The sequence below is a fragment of the Megascapheus bottae genome, chromosome 15, assembly GCF_031878675.1.
Source record: "Megascapheus bottae isolate mThoBot1 chromosome 15, mThoBot2.hap1, whole genome shotgun sequence".
Lineage (NCBI taxonomy): Eukaryota > Metazoa > Chordata > Mammalia > Rodentia > Geomyidae > Megascapheus > Megascapheus bottae.
In genome coordinates, this window is record NC_143523.1 from 728384 (window position 1) to 754408 (window position 26025).

Genomic DNA, 26025 nt, shown 5'->3' on the forward strand with positions numbered 1-26025 from the left:
AAAGGGCTAAGCCACCAAGATGTCACTGCACAGCAGCGGCTGGCAGGGCTGGCTCCATGGACGTCTGGGGACAGCACCCCTGGCCCTGCCACAGGAGAGGGCGGTGGGCAGGACAGGGAGGCACGGGTTCTCACACTTGTGGCCTGCCTCTGTCTCCCCCTGGAGGCGGCTCCCAGCCCCAGCGGGAAAGCCAGGCAGGGAGCCCCAGGACCCGCTGAAATGGCCTCTCCTGGACACCCTCAGGCCTGGGAGAGCCTCTCCGTCACCGAGCAGCATTTCACCTTCCTGAGCGAGCTTCCACCCTCCATCCAGGCGGTCTTCCTGTACCACTCACCAGACAGGTAAGATTCCGTTCCGCCCGACCCAGCCTGTGGAGAAGGCCGGCTGCCCACGGCCCAGCCTCACCGCCAGCCGAGCATGGACAGACAGGTCCAGGGCCCCGAGATGTCCCTCTCTGATCCTTCTGGGAAAGGCCAGAATTTGCTCTGTCACAGCCAGGCCAGTGTGTTGGGGGTGGGGGGCGTCTCCGTGGTGGTCCTGGAACACAAGGTCACCACTGAGACGGCACGGACAGGAGGCGCGTGTGGGCGGCTCTCGTGGGATCCAGGCCTGAAGGGTGGAGGGCGGTCTCACCCTGGCAGCGCCCCCCTGGGGCACGCTGACGTGCCGGGCCCATCTGGGACCCACGGGCCTTGAGACGCCTTTTCCAGGGCTGGCTGGCGACTGTGCTCAACCCACAGGACCCGACTGTATGCCGCTGCCTACGAGAAGCCCAAGTTCACGCCCTCGGCCAAGGGGAAACTGACGCAAGTGAGCGGTGAGCTGGGGCCTGGGGCGGGATGGCACGGGAGTGACTGCCCCTGCTGTGGGCCTCGCACTTCCCGCTGGCCCCACTTCTGGAGGAGAAGGCCTTCCCTCGAGAAGCTCCAAGCACACACCTGGCCATGAGGAAATGTAGGCTCTGCAGGAGCCAGACGTAGTGCCAGGGTCTGCCCCACACTGTCCCGGCTCGTCCTGCAGCAAGGCCTGCCGTCGGGAAGGGCTGGGCTGCGTCTGAACCCTGCCCAGCAGCTCGGCACAGCCCTGGGTCTCCACAGGCCACTGCAAGGTGATGAGGATGACTGTGAGCCCAGCAGCCTTCTCAGACGTGCTGGCCAGCTTCCATCACTTCCGGAAGCTGACCCAGACCCAAGCTCAGGTACGCAGCACACCTACACACCTGCCACCGGGGCTTCAGAAGGCACACGTGGGCTGGGAGAGCAGGACCCTGGGCGGGGGTTGCCAGGCCCAGTGTGGGCCACTCTCTCTGGGCTGAGTCTGACTCTGGAGGGGCCCTGGCAGCCTCTGTCCACTGCACCAGCTGGCCTGTAGGTTGGAACCCCCGTGTTATCATCAGAGGGAATAAGAGGTCTCTGGGGTCTCAGGATGGCCTCCAGAGCACTGCTGGGAGGCCTGGGACTGCAAGAGCCAGGGGTGTATGGAGACTGACTGCATCTACACCCTCTAGACTCTCCAAAGGCAGAAGCCCAGTCCTTCCCTGAGTCTACCTGCTTGCTCAACTGCGTGGAGTCGTGTAGGGTCCTCTCACACACTTGATGACAGGCTCTGGTTTGTGTTGGTACAGAAATTGGAGGCCTTGCCTGATAAAGAGAGACACCTCTGTCTACAGAGGCTCCACAACCTGCTGGAGAGCATGGACAACTACCTGCGGCCCATGTTTCCCCTGCTCAACTTTCCAGAAGTCAGGTACTCCATGGGCTCCCTTCTGGAGGCTGTGGTGGGGCCACAGGCCTCCTCTTGTGCAAGGTATGAGCCTTCCTCTTACCCAGCTGAGGGCATTATGCTGAGGGATAAAGGTTGTTCCTTGGAGCCTGGCAGATGGAGGCCAGCTCCAATCCAGGCCTCCAGATAGAGTGCCTGAGTGAGCTGAGACCATGGTTGGTCACTTTCCTGGGATCTCATGCCACCTGAGGTTTGTGTCTGGACTGTGGCACCCAGGACTCACTGGATGAAGGTGCCTTAGCCTGTCCCAGTGCCCTCTGTCAGTGAATGGACCTCCGGGGAGACGCCCGGGCACACTCTGCCTGAGACCATAGCTTTGACTTTCAGAATTCCGGTTCCTGTGCTTGTGGCTGATCCAGGGAAAACAAAGGGCAAAGAGAAGGAGAAGGAGAAGAAAATGTCTAATGCAACCGGTAGGTGGCAGGTGGCGCAGACCACAGAAGTGTGGGAAGAGGTGGGCTGTGAACAGCTTCTCAAGGAAAGCTGAAGGGGGCCACGCGTCCAGCCAGCAAGATGCAGGTGTGGACACAGTCTGTGGCCGTGTGATCTGGGGTTTCCCTGCATGCCAGCTGAGGAGACCTGAAGGCCCCGCACATAGTTGATGGCCATTATCTGGGAGAGAAAGTTGGATAACATGGCTGCCGCCCTCGGAGGCCAGCAGTCAGTGACGACCCCCTGTGCGCTTGCCAGTGAGAATAGATGGGTCTCACCCTATGTCAGAGATGAAGCTGGCTCCCACCCAGGTGGGCATCCCAAGTGACAGAGGAAGCCATAAAGCTTCTAGAAAGGATGAATTGTCTCCCAGGGGTAGGCGGCAGCTCCCTGCACCCACATGTGGTTTCTGTTGGCCTTAAGGCCTATGGCTACTTGCAGTGGGCACCCCTGTGCTTCTGACTCGACACACAGGAAAATGCAGGGATGTGCTCAAAGCATGCGCCCAGGATGTTAAGGAAGTACCAGGTTCCTTTTTCTTTCCTGGAATCTTCGAGTTTCCTAACCTCTCTTTTTATAAAGGGCAATTTCAATAATTTTCATCTTGCCTTTGTATCTCCCATAAGAAATTAATCCAGTACACAACTAAGGGGGTTGTGACAACATAACCCTTCAAAAAAAAAAAATAAAAAGAGCTTTGACTTCCCAGAGTGCGAGTGCTTCCCTGACCAGCCTCGCTGCCTGTGCAGGGAGACACCGGGCCCAGGCACTGCCAGCCACAGGGGGTTAGACCAGATGAGAGGCCCCAGCTCAACTGCATTTCAGTCCTAAAAATGGCCATGATTCCAATAAGGAAGAAACTGCTGATATAAAGCAAACGTAGTTTGCTTTGTGAATGAAGAAAATCCAAGGAGAGAGGGTGGTGTCATTCAGAGCACCAGTGCAGCCAGGCTCTTCCCAGCAGGCAGCAGCCGGGTCTGCTCCACAGTCAGGCCTTCCTGTGGCTCCCTGGGCGCCTCACAGGCACCCAGGCTCTGCGTGCTGGACACGTGTCCACCCTGGGGCAGTCACATGGGATGGGTGTGCCCCCCCCACACCACTGTTGGGGGTGAGTCCCCCTGGAATGTACGCTGCCATTGTTTCCCTGTTCACAGCTCAGGTGGAGACTGTGGACACAGTCCTGATTGTAGACAGGCACCTTCTGGAACTGCCACTGGAAGGCCTCTCCGTGTTCAACCTGGGGACCACCCAGTCCCTGTCCCGAGAATTCTCCCTCCAAATGCTGAGCAACCGCCTCCGGAAGGAGGAGCCAGGTAGGAAGTGACTTCCGCCTGGAGTCAAAATCATGGCAGGAGCAGAGCAGAGCGTAGGGAGGGGCCCGCTGGGCCCTTCGTCCATCCTTGGTGATGTGGTAGAGATACAAAGCACACACCCTCCAGCGGCCACCAGAAACCACCCGAGCCCCTAGCTAAGAAACCAGAAACCAGACGATGCGAGTGGGTGAGTGCAGGGCTACCCCACCGAGCATGCAGAGACACTGCTGCCACGGCAACCCCGACTCTGCAGACAAGGAAGAGAACGTGCCAGCCGCTTTCCAACCTGACAGCAAACAGACCCAGACGCTGAGCCGTCTGCACGGCCCGGCAGGCCGGAGAGGGCCCATCAGAGGCTGCCTGTGTCCCTGGGCACACTAAACCAAGGGAAAGGCGCCCACGGGAAGGGCTGCCAGCCAGCTGCCCACAGACCCCTGGGGACGGCTGGGGGGAGGGGTGGAAGCCCTTGTCCCCTTGCTGGGGCGTGGGGAGTTGGAGGGCGGGCTACCCCAGGACATGCACACAGACACGTCAGAGCTCCCCTCCCAGCCCATTCCAGGGACCCCATGAACCATTGAGAAATGATTTGTGTTGACTTTCTGGGAATGGGAGTGGGCAGTTCTTATGGTTGAATTGTCGTGCACACACTGCAGTGAAGAATTGAGTGGCACTTGGTGCAGACTGCTGGCTCATAGCTTCCCATCTTGTCTACCACAGAAAGTACCATGAAAAAGGAGGCGAAAAGGAAAGACATGAAGAAGAAAGGGAAAAGGGGTGGAAAGGTAGGCGTGCAGAGGGCCTGGGGCTGCTCTGGGGCTCAGGCCCTTGAGTTCTGACTGCCAAGGCCAAGGCCTCAGGCTAGTGGTCTCCCTTGGCTAAAGGGAGTTGGCCAAGGCCCACCGGAGTGGGACAGCCCAGCCGAACCCCACCCAGTGCCTCTACCCTAGAGCCACGAACCTTGTGTGTTACAGGGCAGCCCCCCCCGCATAATCCCTCCAAACTGCATCATCATCCTCTCCGACAGCTTCAAGTGTATCCTTTGACACCATTGTGGCCCTGTCCTTCCATGCTCCTTCCGGCCCATGCTCCTGTTCCTCCATGCTCCTGATCCTCCATGCTCCTGTCCCCCCCCCATGCTCCTGTTCATCCATGCTCCTGTTCCTCCATGCTCCTGTTCCTCCATGCTCCTGATCCTCGATGCTCCTGTTCCTCCAAGCTCCTGATCCTTCATGCTCCTGTTCCTCCATGCTCCTGTCCCCCCCATGCTCCTAATCCTCCATTCACCTGATCCTCCATGCTCCTGATCCTCCATGCTCCTGATCCTCCATGCTCCTGTTCCTCCATGCACCTGTTCCTCCATGCTCCTGTTCCTCCATGCTCCTGTTCCTCCATGCTCCTGTTCCTCCATGCTCCTGATCCTCCATGCTCCTGTTCCTCCATGCACCTGATCCTCCATGCTCCTGATCCTCCATGCTCCTGATCCCCCCATGCTCCTGTTCCCCCCATGCTCCTGATCCTCCATGCTCCTGATCCTCCATGCTCCTTTTCTTCCATGCTCCTGTTCTTCCATGCTCCTGTTCCTCCATGCTCCTGATCCTCCATGCTCCTGTCCCCCCCATGCTCCTGATCCTCCATGCTCCTGATTCTCCATGCTCCTGATCCTCCATGCTCCTGTTCCTCCATGCTCCTGTTCCTCCATGCTCCTGATCCTCCATGCTCCTGTCCCCCCCATGCTCCTGATCCTCCACGCTCCTGATCCTCCATGCTCCTGTTCCCACCCCATGCTCCTGATCCTTCATGCTCCTGATCCTTCATGCTCCTGATCCTCCATGCTCCTGATCCTCCATGGTCCTGTTCCTCCATGCTCCTGTTCCTCCATGCTCCTGTTCCTCCATGCTCCTGATCCTCCATGCTCCTGTTCCTCCATGCACCTGATCCTCCATGTTCCTGATCCTCCATGCTCCTGATCCCCCCATGCTCCTGTTCCCCCCATGCTCCTGATCCTCCATGCTCCTGATCCTCCATGCTCCTTTTCTTCCATGCTCCTGTTCCTCCATGCACCTGTTCCTCCATGCACCTGATCCTCCATGCTCCTGATCCTCCATGCTCCTGTTCCCCCCCATGCTCCTGATCCTCCATGCTCCTGATCCTCCATGCTCCTGATCCTCCATGCACCTGATCCTCCATGCTCCTGATCCTCCATGCTCCTGTTCCCTCCCATGCTCCTGTTCCTCCATGCACCTGATCCTCCATACTCCTGATCCTCCATGTTCCTGATCCTCCATGCTCCTGTTCCTCCCCCCATGCTCCTGTTCCTCCATGCTCCTGTTCCTCCATGCTCCTGTTCCTCCACGCTCCTGTTCCTCCACGCTCCTGTTCCCCCCATGCTCCTGTTCCTCCATGCTCCTGTTCCTCCATGCTCCTGTTCCTCCATGCTCCTGTTCCTCCATGCTCCTGATCCTCCATGCTCCTGTTCCTCCATGCTTCTGTACCTCCATGCTCCTGATCCTCCATGCTCCTGTCCCCCCCCATGCTCCTGTTCCTCCATGCTCCTGGTCCTCCATGCTCCTGATCCTCCATGCTCCTGATCCTCCATGCTCCTGTTCCTCCATGCTCCTGTTCCTCCATGCTCCTATTCCTCCATGCTCCTGATCCTCCATGCACCTGATCCTCCATGCTCCTGTTCCTCCATGCTCCTGTTCCTCCATGCTCCTGATCCTCCATGCTCCTGTTCCTCCATGCTCCTATTCCTCCATGCTCCTGTTCCTCCATGCTCCTGATCCTCCATGCTCCTGTTCCTCCATGCTCCTGTTCCTCCATGCTCCTGTTCCTCCATGCTCCTGATCCTCCATGCTCCTGTTCCTCCATGCTCCTGTTCCTCCATGCTCCTGTTCCCCCCCATGCTCCTGATCCTCCATGCTCCTGTTCCTCCATGCTCCTGTTCCCCCCCCATGCTCCTGATCCTCCATGCTCCTGTTCCTCCATGCACCTGTTCCTACATGCTCCTGATCCTCCATGCACCTGTTCCTCCATGCTCCTTATCCTCCATGCTCCTGTTCCCCCCATGCCTCTGATCCTCCATGCTCCTGATCCTCCATGCTCCTGATCCTCCATGCTCCTGATCCTCCATGCTCCTGTTCCTCCATGCTCCTGTTTCTCCATGCTCCTGATCCTCCATGCTCCTGATCCTCCATGCTCCTGTTCCTCCATGCTCCTGTTCCTCCATGCTCCTGATCCTCCATGCTCCTGTTCCTCCATGCTCCTGTTCCTCCATGCTCCTGTTCCCCCCCATGCTCCTGATCATCCATGCTCCTGATCCTCCATGCTCCTGTTCCTCCATGCTCCTGTTCCTCCATGCTCCTGTTCCCCCCCATGCTCCTGTTCCCCCCCATGCTCCTGATCATCCATGCTCCTGTTCCTCCATGCTCCCGTTCCTCCATGCTCCCGTTCCTCCATGCTCCCATTCCTCCATGCTCCCATTCCTCCATGCTCCCGATCCTCCATGCTCCCGTTCCTCCATGCTCCTGATCCTCCATGCTCCTGATCCTCCATGCTCCTGTTCCTCCATGCTCCTATTCCTCCATGCTCCTGTTCCTCCATGCTCCTGATCCTCCATGCTCCTGTTCCTCCATGCTCCTGTTCCTCCATGCTCCTGTTCCTCCATGCTCCTGATCCTCCATGCTCCTGATCCTCCATGCTCCTGTCCCCCATGCTCCTGTCCCCCCCCATGCTCCTGATCCTCCATGCTCCTGTTCCTCCATGCACCTGTTCCTACATGCTCCTGATCCTCCATGCACCTGTTCCTCCATGCTCCTTATCCTCCATGCTCCTGTTCCCCCCCATGCTCCTGATCCTCCATGCGCCTGATCCTCCATGCTCCTGATCCTCCATGCTCCTGCTCCTCCATGCTCCTGTTTCTCCATGCTCCTGATCCTCCATGCTCCTGATCCTCCATGCTCCTGTTCCTCCATGCTCCTGTCCCCCCCCCCATACTCCTGATCCTCCATGCTCCTGTTCCTCCATGCTCCTGTCCCCCCCATGCTCCTGATCCTCCATGCACCTGTTCTTCCATGCTCCTGTTCCCCCCCATGCTCCTGATCCTCCATGCTCCTGATCCTCCATGCTCCTGATCCTCCATGCTCCTGTTCCTCCATGCTCCTGTTTCTCCATGCTCCTGACCCTCCATGCTCCTGATCCTCCATGCTCCTGTTCCTCCATGCACCTGTTCCTCCATGCTCCTGATCCTCCATGCTCCTGTTCCTCCATGCACCTGTTCCTCCATGCTCCTGATCCTCCATGTTCCTGTTCCTCCATGCTCCTGTCCCCCCCCATACTCCTGATCCTCCATGCTCCTGTTCCTCCATGCTCCTGTCCCCCCCATGCTCCTAATCCTCCATGCACCTGTTCCTCCATGCTCCTGTTCCTCCATGCTCCTGTTCCTCCATGCTCCTGATCCTCCATGCTCCTGATCCTCCATGCTCCTGATTCTCCATGCTCGTGTTCCTCCATGCTCCTGATCCTCCATGCTCCTGTCCCCCCCCATGCTCCTGATCCTCCATGCACCTGATCCTCCATGCACCTGTTCCTCCATGCTCCTGTTCCCCACCATGTTCCTGTTCCTCCATGCTCCTGATTCCATGCTTGTGATCCTCCATGCTCCTGTTCCTCCATGCTCCTGTTCCCCCCCTATGCTCTTGATCCTCCATGCTCCTGATCCTCCATGCTCCTCTTCCTCTATGCTCCTGATCCTCCATGCTCCTGTTCCTCCCATGCTCCTGATCCTCCATGCTCCTGATCCTCCATGCTCCTGTTCCTCCATGCTCCTGTTCCTCCATGCTCCTGATCCTCCATGCTCCTGATCCTCCATGCTCCTGTTCCTCCATGCTCCTGATCCTCCATGCTCCTTTCCCCCCCCATGCTCCTGAACCTCCATGCACCTGTTCCTCCATGCTCCTGTTCCCCACGATGTTCCTGTTCCTCCATGCTCCTGATTCCATGCTTGTGATCCTCCATGCTCCTGATCCTCCATGCTCCTGTTCCTCCATGCTCCTGATCCTCCATGCTCCTGATTCTCCATGCTCCTGATCCTCCATGCTCCTCTTCCTCTATGCTCCTGATCCTCCATGCTCCTGTTCCTCCCATGCTCCTGATCCTCCATGCTCCTGATCCTCCATGCTCCTGTTCCTCCATGCTCCTGATCCTCCATGCTCCTGTCCCTCCATGCTCCTGATCCTCCATGCTCCTGTCCCCCATGCTCCTGTCCCCCATGTTCCTATTTGTCCTTGACCCCAGTCCAGTCATCGTGGATCCCTACAAAGAAGCCCGTTGCATAGGTGGGTGCCTCTGGTGGCCTCCTAGGCCTCTGAGCCACTGCTCGGGGCTCCCAGGGTCTGGCGGCCCCAGCAAATATCGCCTGCTGGCAAATCTGTTTCAGAATCCATGGACCCTGTTTTTGTGACCCAGGAAATTTTGGAAAAGTTTGGAGAATCGTTTACTGAACAGTGGGAGGGATTCCTAGGCGGCCAGAGCTTCCCAAGGTTTGGATCGGGCTTCCGAGGAGGCTGCTGCTCAGGGGCAGCAGACCAGGCTCCTCCCCCGCTCAGGCTCAGCCAGGGGCCTGGCCTCAGGGGCCAGGACAGAACCCCAAGGCCCCAGACAGGTAGCTCAGCGAGGGGTCTCTAGGACCGGCCAAGTCCCCCCCCCCCCCACTGCTCCCTTGGGCATGCTGCCCGCCCTTGGTCTGTCTGGATGGACATGAGTGGGCTTTCAGGGACGGGGGTGGTGGGCACACCACAGGAGATGCCCAGGGCAGGACTGATGGAGCAAGGGGCCGTGGGGGGGCGGGAGCCCTACGACCCGTCTCCCTTCCCTGGGCACCATTGTGTGCGGGGCCCTCAGGGAAACCCCTGTACCAGCTTTCAGGGCTTGGCTCAGCCCTCTAGCAATCTGCTCCTGGGCAGAGGTTGGCTCTTGAGGTGTTGGTGAGTGTTGGGGGCCGTGTACAGGTGGCAGGAGGCAGCTCCGCACCGAGCACTGAGCACTGAGCGTGCACTGTGGCAGTGCTCGCGGGCGCAGCCTCTGAACGCCCACGGCTCTCCCCCTGCAGCCAGGCCGACTGGGAGCAGGTCCTGTCCAGCTGCAGTGGCTTCTTCTTCTATGGGATGGAGACCTTCCTGGCACACATACTGGTGGAAAGACTGGCCGCCATGAATCTGCAAGGCAAGGACCCTCCCTCCTTTGCCAAACACCTCCCGGCCCTTGAGGGCACAGGAGAATGCACCCGCCCCAGCAGGGACTGCTGTCCTCAGATCCCACCTCACTTCAGAGACCTCAGTTTCCATTTCGCTTGCTTGCAAGCATGGGAGGGGTGTTGAGTGAGGTGCAGGTCACTTCTCAGCCTGGGGTCACTTCAGCCAGGCCTTGGGGTGCCAGCAGCTGTTCCCCCAGCATGCCTGCAGGCTTCCCACAGCCGGCAGAACTGCAGTAGGAGCTCTGGCCCTGTGCACATTTCCTCACCTCCTGCAGCCTGGCCTCTGTGCACGCTGGGGCCAGGGCATGCAGCTGCTGAACAGTGGCTTTCTCTGCAGAGTGCCAGCTGATGGTCTTGCTGGACCAGACGACTTCCTACAGGAGCCGGCGGAGGAAGGCAGAGACCTCTGAAAGCAAGAGGTGCCCGATGTCCCTGCTGTACGGGCAGGAGGCTGGGACCAGGAGGGCTTCCGGGGTGGGCAGGGACCTTGCACCTCCCCATGCCAGCATCCACAGATGCCAGATGAAGTTTACAAGCCCCCAGAAATGCCATTTCTTATTAAATGGCACTTCATGCTGTAGGCGAAATTATTGCAGAACTGTAAGGCTGTGTTCCTGGAACTCGTGGTCTGGTCTGTGGGTGGGGTGGAGCGAGGGGGGCCTGCCAGGGACCCTGGGTGCCCACCAATGGCAGCTGGCCCCACAGCAAGGTGCAGTCCTCCTTGGATAAGCCCATTGAGACCGCCATCCTTCTGAGCCTGGTGGGAGTCAAGAGCCTCATAGCTAACCAGTGGCCAGCGGTGCTGCAGGACAATGCGTGGAGGGCCAGCCTCCTGTGGGAGAGTAAGTTCCTGGGTCCCGCAAGGCTGCGGCCATGGCCCATGGAGGGGCTGCCCCGCCTCGACCGGCTGTGTCCTCGACCTGCTTGAGGCCCACCTAAGGGGCTGCTCATGTCCTAGACCTGCTGCCCGTTGGCAAGACAGTTGGGAGAACAGTCCATCTCCTGCAGAAGATGAAACACAGTGAAATGGCCGGCAAGGGTAAGGCAGAAGCCCCCGTGCAGTTTGTCCTCAGGGCTCTGCGGGGCAGGGTAATGCTGCCGCTTTTGCAGAACAGGGCCCCTGGGACATGAGCTCAAGGGGGAAAGCCTTGCAGTAATCTTCTAGTTAGCTCTCAGCGTGAGCTGAATGGCTTGGTTACATGGCGGGACACGGTGGGAAGCTTGTTGAGCCTCCTCACAGCACTGTCTTGTGAAAAGGAGACGTGTTTGTACCAATCACAGGCCTTCTGCGGGGCCTCTGGGAAGTCCTGGGCAGAAATGGCTTCAGGGTCATCTATAGTCCACTAGGCTTGTGATGGAAAGCCCGACGCATGCCCTCTGAAAGGCAGAGCTGGAACAGTGCCTTCCAGAGCCAGGCTTGTGCTTCCACGGCAAGCAACTGTGTTGCTAGGTAGCTTCCTCCTCGGGTTCTCCATGGAGAGCTCGAAGCCAGGCACGAGGTCAGTCCAGCCAGTTGCTTGGCTGTCAGTCCTTTGCTTAGGATAGTCAGGAAAATGACCAGCTGTCAATGTGGAAGTCAGATTGGCCTGGCTCCCAACGTGTTAGGCAACATAGATTCTAAAATAGATGTTAAAAGGTTTGCTTTCAATAAAAGCCTATCATGAACCTTCATGGTCGGTAACAGTGCGCTCACAGTGCACGACTCCTCTCGAGGCAATGGAAAGACGGACGTCCTCACAGATGAGGACCGGATCTGGCATAGACTTGTGCCACGCAGAGCACCCAGCTTGCTGCTTGGCAATGGACGGGGGGCATGCGAGGCGGGCGCAGGACCAGGCCTCTAACACCGAGATCTGAGCGGAAGTGTGAGCCCGAGGCTCAGGAGGGAGTCCGCCACCTCCCCACATGACTGAGCAAGGGCACTGCTGGCAGCACAGAGGCCCGAGCCCAGTCTCTGGTCCTAACTGCGCCAGAACCTTGTGGCCAGAGGGGAGGGACTGGGCTCAACCAGAGCGGACAGTTCCACCGTTGCCAGCAGCAAAGCCGTAGTTTCTGTGCCCTGACAAGAGAGGCAGCGTGGTAGTGCTGGGCACAGGGCGAATCCCCTGTGACCTCACTTTGCGTCTGGCTCACTGGCAGAGCTAGGAGTGCTGCCTCTCCCTTTCTGTGCCCCTCCCCGTCCCCTCCTCCCAGCCCTGGCCTCCCTTCCCGTCCCCTCCTCCTGGCCCCTCCTCCCAGTCCCGTTCCCCCCCCCATCCCCTCCTCCCAGCTCCCCATCCTCCCACAGCCCCCCCATCCCTGTCCCCTCCTCCCAGCCCAGTCCCCATTCCCCCCATCCCCTCCTCCCAGCTCCCCATCCTCCCACAGCCCCCCCATCCCTGTCCCCTCCTCCCAGCCCAGTCCCCATTCCCCCCATCCCCTCCTCCCAGCTCCCCATCCTCCCACAGCCCCCCCATCCCCGTCCCCTCCTCCCAGCCCAGTCCCACCCCAACCCTCCCTGTCCCACTCCCTCCTCTCCTCCTAGTCTCTAACAGAGCTGGACCTGTGCCAGACAGCCCTTCAGCTTACCCTCTCACCTCCACAGAGGAGCTTCCAACCAACGGCAAGGAGGAGGAGGAGAAGTCCTCCTGGGAGGAGTCTCTAGACCAGGAGCCGCACCCCATGGCCCTCAGCCTGGTTCTGTATGGGCTGCCCCACCTGGCCATCCTGTGATTCCTCCTGGAGCTGCCGCCCCGCCTGCCCCCCCCCCCCCCGCCCTGCCCGAGCACAGACCTGCTCCATCCACGGCACCTGGTCCTAAACTTCAAATCAGGTGTCCGGCCCAGGCTTCTGTTCAGCCTCATAATAAGGAAAGTTGTCAGACTGCACTTTTGGTGTTGTTGGGTTTTAGTAAACAAGAGCAAACCTGAGGTGTGGTTTCTATGGACTCCACATGCTGGGAGCTGGGGGCTCTGCCCCCCAACTTCGAGTGGTGTCAAAACTGAAAAGAGGACACTGCCAGGGTCGGGGGCACACCACTCAAGGAAACTTCTGGTGCAAGGAGCTCCTAGACATGGGTGTGCCTGCCAGCCAAGTACACAGGGAGCACTTCTAGAAGGGAGTCTCCTGTCTGCCCCAGGGCTGCCTGCCTGCAGGCCCGGGAGGGGACATACCTGCAGGCAGTCTCCCTGCACATCCGTGAATTCCTTCCCTGTTGGGCCAGTGTTCTGGCATAGTCCACACACAACTGACCTGTGAGGCCCTGGAGCAGTCTGTGCCCTCCCTGGACACCAGTGGCACCCCAGTCAGAAACGGAGAGGGAAGGGGACGGTCCCGCAGGGCCAGAGCTGCATGGCCCGGTGACTGGGTGGATAGGGATCTCCCCTTCTGTTGTGAATTACACAACTAGGCAGGCTCAGAGGTGGCAAGGGGGAGGCCAGCTGGGCTCCAGCGGCTCACGCTTGTCATCTGAGCTCCTCAGGAGGCTGAGGTCTGGGGATCCTGCCAGCTCAGGCAGGAAAGTCCATGAGACACCACTAACCAGGAGGAGGAGGAGGAAGAGGGAGGAGGAGGAGGGAGGAGGAGGAGGAGGAGGAGGAGGAGGAGAAGGAGATGCAGCAGAAGCAGAAGCAGAAGCAGCTGCCACCTCTGCCAGAAGTGGAGCTAGCTATGATTCAAGTCTAGAGTACTTGCTTGAGCAAAATTGCTCAGGGACAGTGCCCAGGCCCTGAGTTCACACCCTATTACTAACATCTTGTGGCTCATGGTTGTGGACTGGTTGGCAGAGTTCCAAGCTGGTCCAGCGCTCCGGCAGGGTCAGGTCAGGCTCCACACTCTCCTAGTGATGCGGCTGGATGGGGGACACATACGCCTCACAGAACGTCACATGGGCCCTTCCTTCTGGGTTCAGGTGAATGCACAGGACAGCTGCTGGGGTGGGGGCTCTCCACAGCATTGTCATAAAGGAGATGGCCCTTCCCACCTTCGCTGCTTTCAGGAGCTGAGGGATAAGCGCCAGGATTTCCTGGGTCAGGATGCAGTCAGAACCAATCAGAAAAGCATTACGGGGGTCGGGGGCCTCTTCTGCACACACAGGAGTGCGGCGATCCACAGACCCACAGGCCAGAAGCCATGGGGCCCAATGCTGAGGATCCTATAGGGTTGCCACCTCGCCAAGTTCATCTGTCCCTGGAGTTTCCTTCGTGCCCAGTCTGTCATGTCATTAGCAGGCAAAGCAACACAGTGGGTCTGAGGCTAGAGGTGGTGGGTAGCTGGCAGCTGGCTCTGTGGCTGAGCAAGGACGCGCTTCCTGCCAGGATGGCGAGATCATGCTGCTCAGAACAGCAGGCCACACTTCCCAGCCACGGAAAGGGCAAGCACAGGAGCAGAGGAACCACTGTGCGCCCCTGCAGCTCCGGTGCGCCTGCAGTTAACCCCTCATGAAAAGCTCAATGCACATCTGAAAACACTGAGAGGGTGATGGTGACCATTCTGATTTTTTCCTTTTTTTTTTTTATCAAATATATAGTATACTTGTTCCGGTTTAAAAAAAAAAAAAGCTAACTAATGACCAGGGAATAAATTCCAATCAGAGCAGCACTGGAAATATGAGCTTTCTTGTACAAAGATGTTGGCATCCACCCAAACAACAAGAATAAAAGCTTCTGAAGATATTTCATCTGCAGCACCCATCTCTCACCACACGCCGGCCTGCTCAGGGGAGAAATGCTCTTCCATGTACCAGAGGCTTTAAAATAACTTTCTGAATTATGTCCCAGCAACATAACAAATCACATTATCAATTAGCTTCTGTAGCACAAGTGGCATTCTGTAATATATTCAAGCATGAAAAAATTGCATAGGTGAAATTTATGTAACCCTAAAAATGATAAGGAGAAAAAAAGATCGCGGGGGATTTATTGGTAATAATGGGAGACAGGATGTAATTCTGGCGGTGGATGGCCCCGGGAAAGGGCGTCCAGTTCTCAAGTCATGCTGAGAGACGAGGCAGGCCGGTGAGGGGCTGGGCGCAAGGCCCGGGGCGTGGAGACCTCCACTGCCGGCATCAGGTGACCCGGTGTGGGGGTGGGCGTCCGGCCGAGGTGGACCTGCCTGCGGGAGGCCTGGAGGGAGCCCCAGCTCAGCAGCCCAGAGCTTACCCGCCCCAGGCAGCTGTCAGGACACCCCAGCCGGCGGAGCTAGGGCGTGTGACCTTGAGCCCCGTCTTTCCCCCTGGAAATGCACACATCTGGACTCAGGCCAGAAGAGGACCAGTGGTCCCTGACAAGGCCAGGGGCTGGCCTGAGGCCTGACTCAAGTCCAGAGACACCTGGGGACCTGTTTTCAAGGTGACTGCCTCTCCCAGGCTGACCTCGCACTCTGCTCTCCAGTTATCTTGTAAAAAAGCCCATTGTTTCGAGATTCACATAGTGAAAGTTTCTGTATCTTAAAGGTTTCGGGCTGGGAGTTTGGCCTAGTGGTTAAAGTGCTTGCCTAGCATGCACGAAGACCTGGGTTCCATTCCTGGGTACCACATAAAAAAAAGCCAGAAGTGGTGCTGAGGCTCAAGTGGTAGAGCTCTGGCCTTGAGAAAGTCCAAGGACAGTGCTCAGGCCCTGAGCTCAAGCCCAGGACTGGAAAAAAAAAATAAAAGTAAAATAAAGGGTTTTTTTTGTTGTTTTTTTTTTACTAACAAGATATTTTATTATAGGAAACTTGGAAACCCCAGAGTAGACTAGAGGGAGAGAGCTTCTCTCCTGTCCACGCTGAGGCCCCCGGTGGCTTCCTCCTGGCATTTCCTCACGGCAGGTCGGCCTGTGCCCACGGCCTGCGGTTCTCTCGGTCTCCCCTGACTGGGCTGGGGTGGGCGGGCAGGGATTCCTACTTGAATGTCCTTTCCCTCAGGCTGTGGCCCAAATCCCAATAGCTCAGCACAGAGCCCAGCCTCGGGGTCCAGCCTCCAGCCCCGATGTCCAGGGCTGGCACCCAGCACTGAGGATCACCCAGGCATGACGGAGTTAGGGACTGACCACTGGGGGTCTGAGGGGTTAGGGGGTCTCAGCCTAGTGTGCTGGGCCCTGGGCGGGGCCACAGAGGGCTCATCCTGCACCTTTGCCAACCCAGCCAGGAGCCAGGGCTCAGAGGGTTGGGCCCCACTGTGTCCTCATCCACTCCTCGGTCAGCTGGGCATAACTGAACCAGCTGTTTCTCTCTTCATCATCGTCATACTAAAATGGGAGGACCAAGGGTCACTGAGGTCAGAAAGGTCAGGGAGACCGAGGCGGCGTGTTCTGTCACTACTCTCACAGCCCCAGAGACAGCCTCCTGTCTCCTGCCACCAGCTCCCAGCCCTCCTCTCTCTCGCCCAGCTTCTTAACTCCTCCTCTGCCTTGCAGAAGGCCAGGCCTGGTCCACCCAGACCTGGGTGACCTCAGGTCACTGCAGGTCACCTCCTGGCCACCACAGAAACCTCCTGCTGCTCTCACTAACTGCGCAGATGGGGCTCCTGGAGCCTCTGCCTCACCGGCCTGGCCTTCCTGGGGGCAGCCCCCCCCCAGGCCTCCCTCACCCCATCCACCCACCTGCCTGGCCCAGGACTATAAGCAGTGGTACCACAGACTCAGCCAGAGCAGAAGCAGCTTTGGATGAGCTGGATTAAGGAATTAGACAGGTTAATAAAACTAAAAATGCGCACAGACACTTGTATATAAATTTCTATTAAGTTGCCTCATCCAGCTTAGGTCTGTAATAGTTTAATTTTCTGTATTAAATAATTAAAACCCTATTTTCAATTGCTGTGAACAATTGTTTTCCTTAATGATCTTCCTAGAGGAGCCAGTAATTTTACATCTTGTAAAAATGATTAAATAGCATCATTATCCCATATCTCTGAAATATAACTCAGCACCTTCAAGAAAGGCCATTTGTATTCAATTAATACTCCCTTGCATTAAGACACACAATATTACTTCAGGCCAGACGTAACCCTCAGTCCTCTCATTTTAGTATGACGATGATGAAGAGAGAAACAACTGGTTTAATTATGCCATTTCCAACAGAGAAATCAATTTTCGGTACATCTTTACCCCCTAGAAAAGGGGCAGCCCGGCCCTGGGGAAGGGAGGGGCAGGGGGACTGGGGAAGCGGGGGAAGGGGCTTGGGGCTCCCCCTCTGTTATTGAGAACCTGGGGCCTGGGGCCACTCTCTGTGTCCAACTCACAGCCCAAGGTCTCAGCAGTGCTTTGTTCCAGCAGCCTGCCCCTCTTCCACCCACACCCCTGGGGTTCACTGCCTCCCGCCCTGCCAGGCTCTGAGGGACCCTCCAGGGCCTCAGGCCTCGGGAGGCAGCATGGACTGCTGCTTGGACCACTGGATGGAGGGGCGCCCCCAGCCCCCCACAGCACGGCCCAACACTCTCATCTCCTCGTGGAGCCTGGCTCCCCCGGTCCGTGGTCCAGGAGCTGTGACCTGCCTGGCCACCCAATCATAGCAGCACTGGGGCCAATGTAAGGTGATTGTTTGACATTTTTATCACAATTCACCACAGCCAGAGAGAGATGACTAGATTAATACCCCGCTGTCCGCTAATGGCGGGGGTAGAACTGACGGGCCAAATTACAGGCGCTCTTAAACATTATTACAGATTTTAATTCCTGGTGACAAGAGGTGAGAGATGGTGTTGAGATGGCCAGGCGGGACCACCGTCCTCTGCCTGGTTCCCATCTCCCTGGCTGTTCCCCCTGCGGGAGCTGCCTGGGCCGGGGTGACTGGAAGGACAAAAGGATTCCAGCAGCAGAGGAAGCCGGCGGCTCCTCCCGCCTGGAGGCCCCCTGGGCGCGGCTGCTGGCTCAGAACCGTGCCCCAGACCGTGCCCCAGACGTGCTGGGAACCCGGCCGAGCCATGCGGGCCGGGCGGGGCGCCTGGCCTGACCGGGGAGCAGGGGTGTGGAGCAGTCCAGGCAGCTCCAGCTTCTCCAGGTGCACAGCCAGCATGGCCGGCCTCCTCTGGTGACCGTGGAGATCGCTGCCCCTTGGTGGCTGAGCGTGTGCCCGGCAGCCCTGCCCCTTCACAGGACCCCAGCCCGCTCCACGCCTAGCTCCACGCAGCGGGGCTTGCACCTGCTCTGGGCCCCCTTCCTCTTCTCCCCAACTGCTCCCCAACCAGGAAGACTGGAGCTCGAGGGGAAGGGGGGTCCATGGCAGGTCGTCTGTGTGGCCTTCCCCAGGACCCCACAGCAGGAGCAGCCATCTCTGTATGTGCAGATCAAAGGAAGGCTGTAAAAAGGAGTCTTCTTCCTTTCTGGAGGCTGGGATGGAGTGCGATGGCCAGATCTCAGCATCTACTTTGTTCTTAGAAGCAGAGCCCACACAGTAGAGGGAGCCACTGTGAGCTCTCCTCCCTCGCACATGAGCCTCGGAGCACAGGGCTGTGGCAGCCTATCCTGCCCTTCTTGGTGTCCCGACCCCAGGCTGCTTCCTGGAGAGGTGTGAGTTCAGGGTAACACTTGCCCCCTCTCGGTGGAGAGGAGAGAGGGTGGAGGCCACAGTGGGTCCCTGCAATGTGGGTCTATCTCACTATTGCTTCTAATTGGTCCTTTTCTTGGATTGGCTGCTTCCTCTTTGTTTAAAAAAATCAGTGCTATCCTTGAGTGGAAAAGCTCATGGATACGGCCCAGTCCCAAGACTGACAGCAAAGAAGAGGAGGAGGAGGAGGAGGAGGAGAGGGAGGAGGAGCAGGAGGAGGAGGGGGAGGAGGAAGAGGAGGAGGGTTCACTGAGAGCCCTCCCCATTTGGCACTCACCGTTGGGCTGCATGCATGGTGGGTGTGCAGGTGTGTGGGCATTGCATGCATTTTCCATCCTGCATAACCTGTAAGAGGCAGCTGAGTTCAGGCTGTGGGCCTGCCTCCATCTGCAGGGCCTTTGGCCGGGTCCTCAGCCTTTGATTAAAGGGCCAGAGTCCTCCAAGGCAAGTGCAGCTGGACCCAGAGAGGGTGCTGGGCAGGGGGCGGGGTGGGTGTCCTGCAGCCTGGCCACAGGCTCTGCAGCAGATGGGTCTTCTTGTTTATTTTCTCATTCAAGTCTCAAGCCCGGCAGACCTCCTTCTGTGCCCCACAGCAGTTCAGGACCAAGGTGCAGGGCCAGTGTCAGGGCACAGATAGAGGCCACCTGGCCATGGGGGAGGAAAAGCAGGTGTCCTGCAGGAGGAGGGGGGCGTCCATGTCCTCCTCTGTAACTTCAGAACAGGGAGCTCGGCCTGTACCCATCTCCAGGCCTCCACCTCTGGCTCCAGTCCCACAGGGGTTGGGTTCCGTGCGCTCTCAAGCAGCCTTGCCCTTCCGTGGACGCAGCACTGAGGAGCCAGGCTTGTCTTCACCCCTGCTCCAGGAGGGCACCCAATCTTCGGGGGTCACTCTCGGGGACCTGGTCTCACACGCTGGTGTGGGCATGTTGGGCCGCTCTGCCTGCCCCGTCTGTGGGTGTCCTCCACCTTCTCCGTGCTGCAGCAGCGGAAACGGAGCTGGGAGAAAGCACTTGGGTGATCAAGTGGAGGGCCAGCTGCCTCCCCAGCTCCCCGAGGGCTCACCTTCACTCGGTGCCTCTGCTCAGGTCCCAGACCACACCGCAGGCGCGCGTGCTCTGCCGGCCACGGCCTCTGTGTCTGCACTGACCCACAGTCTCAGCATGAGGGCGTCAGGGGACCTGCTGGCTGCTCTGGGGCTGACCCTAGACGGAAGGGCAGGAGCACTCAGGCCGGCCAGGCGTGGGAGTCCTGACCCCAAACCCGGTGCTGGGGGCGGGGCAGAGTCTTTCCTGTCTATCTAGCACAAATCCAAGCCATCTCACCTGCTGGCTGGCATCTCACCTCCAGCCAGGCTCTGCCCAGCTTCCAACTAGCAGGCAGTGGGTATTTCCAGTCCAAGCCTGCCTATTGCATGGCGTTCTACTGGGAGGCCTCAGTGTCCCGGGGGATGTGCTCAGCCTGGCACTCCCAGGTGGGCGCCTCTCACCTAGGGCTGGATGGGACAGGCCACCCTGCCTGCAGAGGGAGCAGGAAAGCTGCCTGGGATGGTAGGGGGCGCCACAGAGCCGCTTGACCAAGCTGAAGCTGAGGTCCAGCAAGCCACACCGTGCAGGCAGAAGCCACCTCTGGTGGGCGCTGAGTGCTCAGATGAGTGTAGACACAGCCTCTCCTGGCCCTTCTGGAGGCTGGGGACTGGGGCGGGCTGGCCTCCATGGAGCCAGCACCAGGGGGCCCTCAACAGGCAGGTGGGAGGGGCTGACAGCTCCGTGTGACCCCGGTGGGTGGACTGTCCTGCCAGAGCCCCAAAGCCTTTAGTCCTCAGCCCAGACCCACCTGCAACCTCTGGGGATGGAGGAGCTGCCCCAGGCTGCAGACAGGACGGCAGTGGAGCTCCCACTCCAAGTACCGCCAAGCTGTGGCCTGAGTCCAGACGTCCTGAGAGGGATGGAGGGGGTTCTCTGTGGGGGAGTCCTCCACGGGGGTCCTCCATGGGAGGGGGTTCTCTGTGGGGGAGTCCTCCACGGGGGTCCTCCATGGGAGGGGGTTCATTGTGGGGGAGTCCTCCACGGGAGTCCTCCACGGGGGGTCCTCCACGGGAGGGGGTTCTCTGTGGGGGAGTCCTCCACGGGGAGTCCTCCACGGGGGTCCTCCATGGGAGGGGGTTCACTGTGGGGGAGTCCTCCACGGGGAGTCCTCCACGGGGGTCCTCCATGGGGGGTTCTCTGTGGGGGAGTCCTCCACGGGGAGTCCTCCACGGGGGTCCTCCATGGGAGGGGGTTCACTGTGGGGGAGTCCTCCACGGGGAGTCCTCCACGGGGGTCCTCCATGGGGGGGTTCTCTGTGGGGGAGTCCTCCACGGGGAGTCCTCCACGGGGGTCCTCCATGGGAGGGGGTTCTCTGTGGGGGAGTCCTCCACGGGGAGTCCTCCACGGGGGTCCTCCATGGGAGGGGGTTCATTGTGGGGGAGTCCTCCACGGGGGTCCTCCACGGGGGTCCTCCATGGGAGGGGGTTCATTGTGGGGGAGTCCTCCACGGGAGTCCTCCACGGGGGTCCTCCATGGGAGGGGGTTCATTGTGGGGGAGTCCTCCACGGGGGTCCTCCATGGGAGGGGTTCACTGTGGGGGAGTCCTCCACGGGGGTCCTCCACGGGAGTCCTCCACGGGGTCCTCCAGGAAGTCCTCCCCACGCTGCCCTGGGAGGCAGCCCTTGGAGCACTGTGGGGTGAGGCTGGAGTGAGCAGTTGTCAGCACAGAGCTGTGTGACTCTGTCCATCGTCCACCTCCAGGACATGTCCAGCGAGCCCTCCTGCCCCACACGCGAGGACGGAGCTCCAGGACGTGTCCAGCGAGCCCTCCTGCCCCACACGCGAGGACGGAGCTCCAGGACGTGTCCGGAGAGCCCTCCTGCCCCACACGCGAGGACGGAGCTCCAGGACGTGTCCGGAGAGCCCTCCTGGCCCACACGCGAGGATGGACCTTTAAGAAAGAGCTGGAGCCAGTCACGAGCAGGAAGAGATCACGAGCCAGATGGAGTCCCAGGACCCAGGGACAGACCGCTCCTGGTGCAGGGCCCTGGGGTTGATGTGGACCTGGTCAGGAGGGGCTCCTGCGGGCCAATGCGGGCTGCCCACCTCACCTCACCTACCCACCCACTGGCGAGTCAGCCGAAAGCCTTTCCATAAGCCAGTACATGGCCAGTGCTGCTCCACCACCACCGCGGGCCATGGCTGCGGCTGCTGGAGCAGGAACCTTAGCACAAATCTTGTACTGGGCACTCAATTAGCTCGTGTGGCACGTGGTCACCCCCCCCCCCCCCCCCCCGCCCCAGGCCAGGAGGGAGCTCATTACATGGGATTGCACATCTGTGCCCTGGGGAACTAGCACTGGGGTGTGATTTACAGCCTCTTCCTTTTGTCCTTTTCTGAAGGAGAGGAGATTCTCGGCTCTCAGAGAGGAGCTCTTCACTGGTGGGCGTGACCATGCCGGCCAGGCCGGCCGGGCAGCCTGCATCCGCTTGCAGCAGGCCCACCTGCTCTCGCAAGGTGCCTTCTCTGTGGATTAGGCCACGTGGCTCCTGGCCCCGTCCTCCTTGCCACTGGTCAGAGCCGTGCTATGACTTCCAGCCTGGACTCAGAATGCCTGCTGGGTCCCACGTCCCATGTGCCAGGTCCCATGTCTGGGTACAGAGGCTGAAGTGGGATCAAGCCGTCTGGTCAACTCGGATGTGGTGCCTTTCAGATGCTCCGCAAATCATGACAGTAAAGGTGGCCACTCAACAGAGAGGAGGGCACAGGCCAGCTGGCCCAGAGACAGGATGGGGCCTAGGTGTGTCTGGCCTAGTGGCTCATCAGACCTCATGCAGGATGCCCCATCCATCCGTCTGTCCATCCACCCATCCATTCATTCATCCACCCGACCATCCATCCATCCATCCATCCATCCACCCGTGTGTGAGCACCAGACCTCATGCAGGATGCCCCAATCATCTATCTGTCTATCCATCCATCCATCCATCCATCCATCCATTCCTGAGCATCTGACCACCATCACAGAAAGGTTACTCTCAGTCATGGAGTTCAGCACCTGGTGCCCTTGCCCCGTTGAGAGCCGGGGAGCTGAGGACAGCACCCCTCATGTGGAAGCCCTCACCCCACCTCTGAACCTTCTCCCTCTACATGTGGAACCTCAGACTACAGGAGGTGGAAACAGGCAGCCTCACATGGACACTGCACAATGCATGCTGTCCTTTTGCAGAGCTGAGACCAAGCAGGGCGGGCCTCAGAGCTGCTCAGGCCCACGGTCCCTGCTGTGGCCCTGTCAGCCCGGCCTGGCTGCCGTATTTGAGCCTCTGACCAGCAAGATGTGTTTCCACATAGCCATGGTTTCCCTGTCCCAGATGACCCCTGGGTCTGGGGAGGACCCTGGGCAGTGCCCCGGGGCAGGGGCTGCAACCCTGGGCAGCTTCCTGCTGCCTCTTCAGCCACAGCCACAAGTCAGGAGCTGAGTTGTTTGCACTCCAGAATCCTGACCGAGCCTCCATCTGACTCCCAGCACCATTTCTGGAGCCACTCAACCAGAGGCCAGCCGAGGCCGCTCGAGCCCTGCCCCCTGCTGGCCAGCCCCTTCCATGAGAGGGCGCGGGCTTTCTGCTGCTGCCCAGGCCCTGGAGCACCTGCCCTCCTACCAGGACAGGCTTCTGCCCCCCTGAGGTGCTCACAGCACTGCCTAGGACACAGGCCTGTGAGGGGACCCAGGCCACCCACTGTCTCTGCGGCAGGGGCAGATGGACTGAGGTGCAGGAGGGCTGGTGGCTCTGACATCTGTCTGAGGAAGTCAACCTGGCATCATGATCAAAGAAACGTGTCCTCGGGTGAGAAGAATTCCTTCTCCTGAAGCTGCTGCGTTTGTTAAAATACACGGACGACGTTTGCACAGCCACCATCCAGCTACAGGCCCGCAAATTCCAGGGCCGTGGGAGGGGGCAGTGCAGCTCAGGGGCTCTCCCTTCCTAGCCCTGGGACTCCCCAAGCCCTGGCTGCTGACTCGGTTGCATCCTGCCAGGGAGTGGGAGGCCTGTGGCCCTGCCAGCTCCTGCGCGACGCCTTCTTCCTTACCTGGCCCCAGTCTTCCCGGAGCCTGAGGTTCTGTGCTCCCTCGAGGCCCCCCAGGCTCCCTCCCTGGCTCGTTTGGACCTGGGTATCTGGCTGCAGACCCGCTGAGCACAGAGGCTCTGACCTGAGGCCCTGCTGGCTTGGGAGGTGGGCGAGACAGGCCGGCTTCTCTCTTCTCAGTAGCAAGCCGAGGCCTCGGAAACCCCCAGAAGCAACCGTCTTGGCACAGGTTGGCTCCTTCGGCAGCTTTTCCTTTGTTCCCCGAGGGTCCCAGAATGTGGCCCATGCCCAAGGCAGTCAGCTCATGGACTCCTGCCGGGCTCGGCGGCCCAGGGGCCCGGCCCGTCCCGGCGCGGCCCAGCGGGGCCACCAGGGGGCGCGGGGCGCCCCCAGCCTCCCCAGTGCGGCTGGGAAGTGGGTCCGTCCGCCATTCCAAGACAGCCCCTGAGCGCGCGGCGCCAGGCGGCTCGCGGCGTCGCGCGGGGCCGGGAGGGGCCAGGCCCCCGCGAGGGCCTCGGGGCGACTCCAGCCCGCAGGGCGAGGCCGCGGCGGGACCAGTCCCCGCCGACTTTGGGGAACCCAGGCCCCGTCGGGGTCCCCCGCGTCCCGGCCCGCCCGTCGCCGCCCCGCCCCGCCGCAGAGCCGAGGGCCTGGGGCGCCGGGGAACTTCCCTCCGACCCGGAGGTGGCCTCGGAGAATCTTCCGCCCTGAGAGCCGGTCACCGCGGCGGCGGCTGGGACCGCGGACGCCCCGAGGGCGGTGGAGCGGAGTCGGTGCCCGGGAAGTTTAGCCCCAGGCCGGGCCCCTGCGCGGGAGGGCGGGGTCGGGGCGCCGGGCGGGACCGACGCCTGCAGAGCCGCCGCTTCCCGGCTCCCCGCACCCTCAGCTCTGCTCCCCAGGGGACCCCGCGCTCCGGCCCCGCGCCCCGCTCCCTCCGCCCCTGGGCCACTCCGTCCCGCCGCGCCTTCAGGCTGCAGCCGGCGGGCCTGGGGTGCGCAGACGCGAGGTCCCCGCGTACCGGGCAGCGGCCTCGCCGGGGCTCCCAGCGCAGCCAAGGCGCGAAGCCCCGAGCCGGGCGGCGGAACGGACCTCGGCGCGGTGAAGCCGGCTGGGCTGTGGGGTTCAGACCCCGGTCCTCCGGCCCTGCATCCCGGTCCCGCCCCAAGCTCCTCTCCGAGTTCACCTAGGATGGGGGCTCGGCCTCGGGCGTGGTTGCCTCTGGTGAGCCCCGAGGGACCCAACCCAGCCTGGGAACGCCCAGGAGGGGCGATGTGGGGGGCGCGGGCGCGGCGCCTCGGAGTCCGGAGTCCGGGAGCAGCCGCGCCGACCGGGTCCCTCTACTGCGGACCCGGCCCAGCCGGCGGGGACCGCGACCCCCAGGCGCGCGGGGCCGGCGCCAGATCGCGCGCCCAGGGCAGCGCCGAGCGCACAGCCGCCCAAACCCGCCACAGGTGGCTTCCCCGAGGCGGCCTGGTGCAGGAGCTGGTGGCGACAAACCTGACGCTAACCGGAGCAAACGAAAGCGGACGCCGCCGGGGAGTCACGGGGCGGATGCTAGGTCCTGCGTGGCACCAAGACGCCGGGCGTCGTGGTGGAACGGAAGTAAGTCAGGATTAACCAAGCGGTCCAGGTCTGAGAGCCGCCGGCCTCGGCGCGCCGGGCCGGCCTGGCCCCGCGGTCGGTCCGCGCTCCTTTGGGCCCTGGATCCCAAAGGGCAGCGAGCGACGGAGGCCACAGGTGCCACCCGCACCGGAGGACGACACCAGCGACAGCTCGGACGCGGCCCTCCCGCCGGGAAAGCCCCGCGGGACGTGGGCCCCCGCCCTGGCCGGACCATCCGCAGTGAGACTTGCCTGATTTACTCGGGGCAGTTCGTCTCCCCGGCCCGGCCGGCTTCCTCCTCCCCGGGGCGGCCCGGGGTCCCCGCCAGGAGCGCGCGCCCCGCCGCTGGAGACGCCGCCCCGCCCCGCCGTCCCGCGCCGGGCTCTGGGGAGCCGCGGTCGGCGTCCGGCCGTGCGTCCCGGGCTCGTCCCGGGCTCGTCCCCGCGTCGGACGCACTAAGCTGTGGATGCTCCGACCCACAATCTGCATTCTTTCGGGAGATAAAATATGTCGTCGTATTTTTCCCGATTTCCCATTAAAACCTTTGCCTAACTAAACTCCCATCGACGGGATTTATTTCGTCCCGGGGGAGATAAATCAGGGGCAAATTTACAGCCCCGAGGCACCGGCCGCGCTAATGGGCCCTTCATGGAGTGCGCGGGGCTGGGGCGCGCGGACGGGCGGGGCGCTGGCCAATGGCCGGGCCGCCGGAGCCCGCAGCCAATCAGCGCGCGCGCCGCGCCCCGGCCCCGCGGTTATCAGCCCTCCCGTCCCGCGCGGCGCCGCTCCGGCCGTCCCGGAGCCGCCCCGCCGCCGCCGCCGCCGCCGCCGCCGCCGCCGCCGCCCGCGCCCCTCCCGGGGCCCCGCCGCCGCCGCTGCCGCCCAGACCCGCGCCAGAGCCGTCCGCGGGCCGGAGCCGTCGGCGCCCGCTCGGCCGCCCGCGCCACGTGCGAACTTCGCCGGCCGGCGGGAGCGGGCGGCGGCGGCGGCGGCGGGGCCCGAATGGGCGCCCGGGCCGGCGGCGGCGGCGCCC

General features: G+C 60.9%; 1 protein-coding gene across 1 annotated transcript in view; it reads left to right on the forward strand.

Annotated features, from left to right (window-relative positions):
• Window positions 1–12686, forward strand: part of Cfap46 (cilia and flagella associated protein 46) — a 97573-nt gene extending 84887 nt beyond the window's left edge. The window contains exons 45-59 of the mRNA XM_090345573.1: window positions 244–341; window positions 741–817; window positions 1098–1198; window positions 1625–1746; window positions 2110–2195; window positions 3369–3527; window positions 4245–4309; window positions 4499–4559; window positions 8825–8860; window positions 8962–9064; window positions 9634–9746; window positions 10115–10196; window positions 10483–10619; window positions 10736–10816; window positions 12362–12686. Coding sequence (XP_090201699.1) covers window positions 244–341; window positions 741–817; window positions 1098–1198; window positions 1625–1746; window positions 2110–2195; window positions 3369–3527; window positions 4245–4309; window positions 4499–4559; window positions 8825–8860; window positions 8962–9064; window positions 9634–9746; window positions 10115–10196; window positions 10483–10619; window positions 10736–10816; window positions 12362–12489 — 1449 coding nt within the window. The 3' untranslated portion in view covers window positions 12490–12686. The remainder of the gene's footprint in view (window positions 1–243; window positions 342–740; window positions 818–1097; window positions 1199–1624; window positions 1747–2109; window positions 2196–3368; window positions 3528–4244; window positions 4310–4498; window positions 4560–8824; window positions 8861–8961; window positions 9065–9633; window positions 9747–10114; window positions 10197–10482; window positions 10620–10735; window positions 10817–12361) is intronic.
• Window positions 12687–26025: the final 13339 nt, after the last annotated feature.